At 41.2% G+C, this 7500-nt stretch overlaps 1 protein-coding gene across 1 annotated transcript in view; it reads left to right on the top strand.

Moving 5' to 3' along the window:
• LOC138949270 (uncharacterized) overlaps nucleotides 1-7500 on the top strand; it is a 16365-nt gene that overhangs the window by 3604 nt on the left and 5261 nt on the right. The window contains exons 2-5 of the mRNA XM_070321054.1: nucleotides 89-160; nucleotides 1500-1714; nucleotides 4671-4837; nucleotides 5402-5603. Coding sequence (XP_070177155.1) covers nucleotides 118-160; nucleotides 1500-1714; nucleotides 4671-4837; nucleotides 5402-5603 — 627 coding nt within the window. The 5' untranslated portion in view covers nucleotides 89-117. The remainder of the gene's footprint in view (nucleotides 1-88; nucleotides 161-1499; nucleotides 1715-4670; nucleotides 4838-5401; nucleotides 5604-7500) is intronic.

Consider the following 7500-nt stretch of genomic DNA (forward strand, 5'->3'; position numbering starts at 1 on the left):
GTTTTCGTGTGTGTGAGTGTGTGTGTGTGTCGGCTTACATGATAGTTAACACGATAGAGAACTGCATCTCAATTTCTCTGCTTGTCAGCTCTCGTGAAGAAGGGACACAATCTGAAGATGGCTTCCCTGATGTGTGTTCTATGCGGAAAGAGCTCAATCGGTAAGTGTGTTACTAGTTAAATAAGGATAGTTGCATGTGTAACGACACGAAATACAAAGATAAATTAACACACACACGCACACGCACACGCACACGCACACGCACACGCACACGCACACGCACACACACACAGTTATATACAGACAAAACCTAGTGTAAAACCAAGCTGGTTACTGATTATGCTATTGAAATGAATTGACTTACCCATAGTGCAATCAGTTTTAACATAAGCTGTTTGATCTAAAAGATCTGGATCAAAACGCATCTGCATAGTTTCTTTGCACGAACAATAACCGTGTGTCTTCACTGCAAACCGCGGAACATTGGTGTATGTCTGTGCTATCTAAAGACCGCTGGGTCGATATATTTGTGAAAGTAACGTAATGTTTTGTCAATAATTAAACGTTCCAACAACTTACCTTTCTTGTTTTTATATTTAGTCAAGTTTTGACTAAATATTTTAACATCGAGGGGGAATCGAAACGAGGGTCGTGGTGTATGTGCGTGTGTGTGTGTGTCTGTGTGTCTGTGTGTGTGTGTGTGTGTGTAGAGCGATTCAGACTAAACTACTGGACCGATCTTTATGAAATTTGACATGAGAGTTCCTGGGTATGAAATCCCCGAACGTTTTTTTCATTTTTTTGATAAATGTCTTTGATGACGTCATATCCGGCTTTTCGTGAAAGTTGAGGCGGCACTGTCACGCCCTCATTTTTCAACCAAATTGGTTCAAATTTTGGTCAAGTAATCTTCGACGAAGCCCGGACTTCGGTATTGCATTTCAGCTTGGTGGCTTAAAAATTAATTAATGACTTTGGTCATTAAAAATCGGAAAATTGTAAACAAAAATAAAAATTTATAAAACGATCCAAATTTACGTTTATCTTATTCTCCATCATTTGCTGATTCCAAAAACATATAAATATGTTATATTCGGATTAAAAACAAGCTCTGAAAATTAAATATATAAAAATTATTATCAAATTTTTTTTTCGAAATCAATTTAAAAACACTTTCATCTTATTCCTTGTTGGTTCCTGATTCCAAAAACATATAGATATGATATGTTTGGATTAAAAACACGCTCAGAAAGTTAAAACGAAGAGAGGTACAGAAAAGCGTGCTATCCTTCTCAGCGCAACGAATACCCCGCTCTTCTTGTCAATTCCACGGGCACTGCCTTTGCCACGGGCGGTGGAGTGACGATGCTACGAGTATACGGTCTTGCTGCGTTGCGTTGCGTTCAGTTTCATTCTGTGAGTTCGACAGCTACTTGACTAAATATTGTATTTTCGCCTTACGCGACTTGTTTTATAATAAGTTTGATCGCATCCCACAGGGCCGATTCTGGAGCAAGAAGCTTTGATGAGGAATATTCTGGACGTTTTTGTGGAGTTCGGGCACCTTTACTTTGACGAGCTGATTGACAAACTGATCGCCAGTGGAGTGTTGCAGCCCAAACATCACGACATTATCACAGTCCAAAGGGAGAGAAGCCAAATAGCGCGCCAACTCTGGATGCTCCTTATGCGTATTCCACCAAAGAAATTCAAGGTACATGTACATGTATCAAGGCTCCCCACAGACGCCCCGCCTAGAGGGTCCCGGGACCCCCACTTTTAGTTTCTAGAGGGTCCATGGACCCCCACTGCAGAATTTTAGACGGTCCCAAGGGTCCAAAAGCCAAAAAGTCCCGTTGTACTCATAAAACATTGTGGTCACGCATAGTTTACTGTGAAGTGTCTTTATTGTAGGAGGACATCACACACACACACACCGTGACACACACACTGACACACACACACACACACACACACACACACACACACACACACATATATAATATATATATATATATATATATATATATATAGAAATTTATAATGAGAGCGCTGCTAAAAATGCCAAAATGTGCACTCGATCGCTTGTACTTTTAAAGAAAAGTTAAATATAGAATTACGTCAAGAGCGAGAATGCATAGAAATTACGTCATGAGCAAGGGAGATCATCCTTTACTCTGTGTGTGTCTCCGCCGCCTACATTCCAACGTGGAATTTTGAAAGCAGGGAGCACACTAGAGGTAATATATCAGTTTATATATATATACTAGAGGAATACCCGGCTTCGCCGGGGTGAATCGCGAGACAGAGACAGACAGCGTGGCGGTTCATCACAATCACCTTTGCAGGCGAAGTCCTGTCAAACGGGATTGAGAATTTTAGAGCTTATTTCTTAGCCCTATATTATCTGTTGTGGCTTCTCAAATGCCAGAACATACAGACAGACAAAAGCCGCTAGACCCCATCACAAACAGAACTCTACAATCCACAGGTTTTTGCCCACACACACACACAAACACACACACACACACAGAGAAGCCATATATATATATATATATGTATATGTATATCTATAAATATATAGAGATAGGTGACAGTGTATTTTTCGCGTGGCTATAAATTGATTCGACCTTTTCACTTTGACAGTAAGAACAACTTACGGGTGCAAGGGAAACGTTCTGGACAGCGCAATGACATTCTAAAAATAGTAACTTAGAAACGGGAATATGGGGTGAATCGCGAGACAGAGACAGACAGCGTGGCGGTTCATCACAATCACCTTTGCAGGCGAAGTCCTGTCAAACGGGATTGAGAATTTTAGAGCTTATTTCTTAGCCCTATATTATCTGTTGTGGCTTCTCAAATGCCAGAACATACAGAGATGATAAAATGATAAAATCGTTTATGATTCGAATTTTTCACTTTGACAGTAAGAACAACTTACGGGTGCAAGGGAAGCGTTCTGGACAGCGCAGTGACATTCTAAAAATAGTAACTTAGAAACGGAAATATGGATTGAAGCCACACGAAGGAAGGGAGGTAAACGCTGAAAACATGGAGAAGATAAGGATGAGTTACTGGGAATGGTGAAATGAACAGAAAAACCAAAATCGGTTCAGCGCTGCGCGCTGGGAGCACGTGTTGAAATATCTCATCGATGATATTGTGTCCGGGGTGTAGCTGAATACGGTGTCCAAATTTGAAAAAGATCCATCGAGAACTTTGGCTTTGGTGTGTCGGTATGGGGGCCCGGGTAGCTGAGGTGGAACCCAAATCGGTTCAGCGCTGCGCGCTGAGAGCACGTTGTGACCAGGTTGTGTCCTGTCCCGGGTGTACCTGAATATGCCCACCAAATTTGAAGCAGATCCATGGAGAACTTTGGCCGTGCATCGCGCACAACCACACACACACACACACACACACAGACAGAGACAAGTCGTATATATATATATATATAGATAAAACATCAGAAATTGTGAAAGAAACAATTGAAAGTCAGCAGAGACTTTCTTCCGAGATTTGTTAAAATCTCTTTGCAGTTTTCAATGGAAGAGCTGTTAACCCGTGATTTGTAAAAATTTAAAAACATTTTACAAATCACGTCGAACCTAAAACCGCGATCTGCATTTTAAAATGTAAAAATATCGCATTCCACAAAATAATGCATGCCTTTTATTATTATTAATATTTGTTGTTTAGAGCCTCTACGCTGAGTGGTGGGGGTGGTTTTAGATTCCACATCCCATTTTGGTGCAATCCCATTTTGCCGCAGTACCCTGTCCCATTTTTTGCCTCATCCATTTTCTCGACATTTCACAAGCCAAGCGTCATTCTAATAACATGTCATAACAATAGCGCGACATCCCATTTTGACACCATATCCCACGTCTAGATTGTCTGCCTCGCTTAAAGTACGAAGGGTAATCATTCACGCTTCCACGTCTAGATTGTCTGCCTCGCTTAAAGTACGAAGGGTAATCATTCACGCTTCCACGTCTAGATTGTCTGCCTCGCTTGAAGTACGAAGGGTATTCATTCACGCTTCCACGTCTAGATTGTCTGCCTCGCTTGAAGTACGAAGGGTATTCATTCACGCTTCCACAACCCATACAACCCCGACAAAATTATTTCTGAACATCGTCTATTTCTGGTACGTTTTTGCGGCTTCTAGGTTGCGTATATAGGACGCACAGACCACAGGAGCTTGTATCAAAGCGTCGGTCGATCTACTCCTTTATCCTTCTTGTACTATTACTACTAGTATTCACAGTATTCATTACTAGTAGTAATAGTACAGGAAAGATAAAGGCGTAGATCGAGCGTCGCTTTGATACAAGCTCCTGTGACACAGACGCACATTTCGTAGAACCTTGCCAGTTGTTGAATATATTACATAGTGAATAATTCTTTATTATATTTTTGGTAAGAATGAAAATGTATAGTAAATATCGTATAGGTAACTGGTTATGTAATCTTTTGGCAATAGCGAATAGTGTATGACGCACAGGTTGGTGTCCTCCAAAAAACCGACCTGTGCGTCATATAATATTCACTATTGTCCAACAATTATAACCAGTTACCAATACAATATTCACTATTAACTTAAATTCTTAAAAAAATTATAATAAACAATTATACACTATGTAATAAATACTTTCGGTTTCTTGCAGGAGCAAGTCCAGCCTGTGCTGGAAGAACTTGGTCTGTGGAGGGAGAAGACGAGCTTTCAAGCCAAGACTGAGATGTGTCTCCGATGTGTCATGGAACACATGATGCCCATAGAAGAACTCGCCGACAAACTTGTGACAGAGGGATTTTTAAAAGGGGCTGAATACAGGTAAGTGACTCGAACGAACTTTTCGATAATTCTGTTGGACAGCTTTTGTTCAGTGTTTACTCTGCAGGCATATACCATACTGCAATTGAGCCTCCTTATTTGTTTCCGCTAATGCTACAACAAAGCTGTCAAATAATATACAATCACATAATAAGTCTGGCAGTCAAAGATTAGTTTCCGATCGGACAGTTTATATGATTTACAGTTTTAGTACACGCACCTGAAGATGACCTGGCAGCAGGTCGAAAATGTGCGCGGCCACCTCAAAATCTTCGTGTTGGCTCTTTATATTGATACGATAATAATATGCAATCTTCAAAGTAGGCCTAATCAACGTCATCAGCATTTGTTGTTCCACAATCAACCACTTGATGTTGTCTTTGTAAAAGAAAACTGACCATGCACAGAGATATAGAATCTCTGTGAAACTGACACTTTAGAGATGCTTTAAAATTATTTTCTGTCTGTGTGTCTGTCTGTTCGTGTATTTGTTAATACGTGAGGAGTGTCACTTTTGCTGCATTTTAATCAGTATGAATATATTCTTTTCCTTTTTTTCTGCAGAGACGTTGTCAAGTCAAGACTGTTTGAGATTTCGAAGTGGGAACTAATCTTTGACTGCCTGAAACGTGAACATTCAAATGCTTGTCTGTTGGAGATCTGCGAGAATTTGCTGGAAGAGTTTGAAATCCCAGTGCCCCCAAGATTTTCTCAGATCCTGGAAATTGGCATTCCTTGTGCCTGTTCTGCTAAACCAGATACAAGGGTAAGCTGGATTGTGTTTATATTTAGTCAATTTTGACATCACAAATCGCGGTAAGCGATATCAACACATTTAGTCAATCTTTCGGCCTGAAACTAAAAGATCGACACTGAACATCTCGAATCAGTCGAAACTACGTGAACCTAGCTAGCCGAAACCAGTAAACCGAGACGGGTGGAGGTGGTCTCGGCGAAGCATGTCAACATAATGTCTAATTTGCACGAACATATGTTTTTTTATCATTAGCACATTTTCAGTCATATCTTCGAGTTTGAATTAACACTATTGTTCGACACTGATATTCAAATAAGTCTCTTAATCCATCTTAGAAATAAGTTTCACAGATAGCTGGTGAACAGTCATTATTCTGTGGTAACCTTTACTGTGTCCAGTGTAGACCTGGGAACCCATACGATTTCGCCGTATTTTGTACGCATGATTGTCCAGACTACGATCACTACGGTCAGTGGGGTTGAAAATACGAGGAGAACTATTTTAAGACTACTTTTTTTCACAAGCGCATCCCGAATTCGATCCAGTATTTTGAGACATGATAGCAATTTTGTCGTTAACACTGAGAGAAGATTTTGTTTTAAATGTATTGACAAACTTAATTAACTGTGCGACGGACGCGTGTGAAGCAAGTTTGAATCATGGATGGTCAAATGCTGTGTGCAGTACGCTCCTTTTTTTCTGAAAATACACCATGTTTGTTTGAGAATACTCTAAGTGCAAAACAGGGGTTCCCAGATCTGTGTAACGTCCGACACCAACCCGTTGCCCGTCTTTGTCCATTTCTCATGAACACTGCTTTCAGTTTTCTTGTTACAATCTGAAACACATGCAAAACACCCTACTCTTTCAAACTGCAACATTAAGGAAAACCATGATTATTAAATTGTGCTTTTGTCTAAAGTGTCCCGTTTTACAGAGGCAGGTTCTGGCACAGCATCATAGAGATATGCTGTGTTTGATTTGAAATGGGCTATAGATACAAAGGACAACTAGCTGTCTGGGTTTACGAGTTTGGGCTGGCTATAGTCCTCATTAGTCTGGCTGATGACTGGTCCAGGGTTTCTAGTGTCGATGTTTGGGCTGGCTATAGTCCTCATTAGTCTGGCTGATGACTAGTCCGGGGTTTCTAGTGTCGATGTTTGGGCTGGCTATAGTCCTCACTAGTCTGGCTGATGACTGGTCCAGGGTTTCTAGTGTCGATGTTTGGGCTGGCTATAGTCCTCACTAGTCTGGCTGATGACTGGTCCAGGGTTTCTAGTGTCGATGTTTCAGGTTGACAGACTGACTCATTGTTTTCATCTTCTTCATCTCCGATCATGGGAAAAAACTCCCAGGTTCACTCATGTTTTTGCACGAGTGGGTTTTTACGTGTATGACCGTCTTTACCCCGCCATTCAGGCAGCATATGCTGATTCAGTTAGCATGCTGGGTATATTCGTGTTTCTATAACCCACCGAACTCTGACATGGATTACAGCATCTTTTCCGTGCGCACTTTGTCTTGTGCTTGCGTGTACACACAACGGGCGATAAGGCACTAGCAGGTCTGCACATGAGTTGACCTGGGAGATCAGACAAATCTCCACCCTCAGCCCACCAGGCGCAGCCTCACTATTTTGATATATTGCTTTCAGCATGTAACGTATTATTTGAAATCCTGTTTTTAACAGCATTGCCTGACCACACACGCGCAAGTGTGATAAGATGTCACACAACAGGAACAGAGAGAGTTGGTGAAAGATGGATTTGTGTGTGCGTGCGCGCTTGCGTGTGGCATTATCTGTCTGGCTGTATTTGTGTCTGTGCCAATATGTGTCACGTTGGCAGGTCGATCAAGATGTCAAACAACAGGAACAAGAACACATTGGTGAAAGATGGATGTGTGC

Source organism: Littorina saxatilis, linkage group LG15, assembly GCF_037325665.1.
Source record: "Littorina saxatilis isolate snail1 linkage group LG15, US_GU_Lsax_2.0, whole genome shotgun sequence".
Taxonomy (NCBI): Eukaryota; Metazoa; Mollusca; class Gastropoda; order Littorinimorpha; family Littorinidae; genus Littorina; species Littorina saxatilis.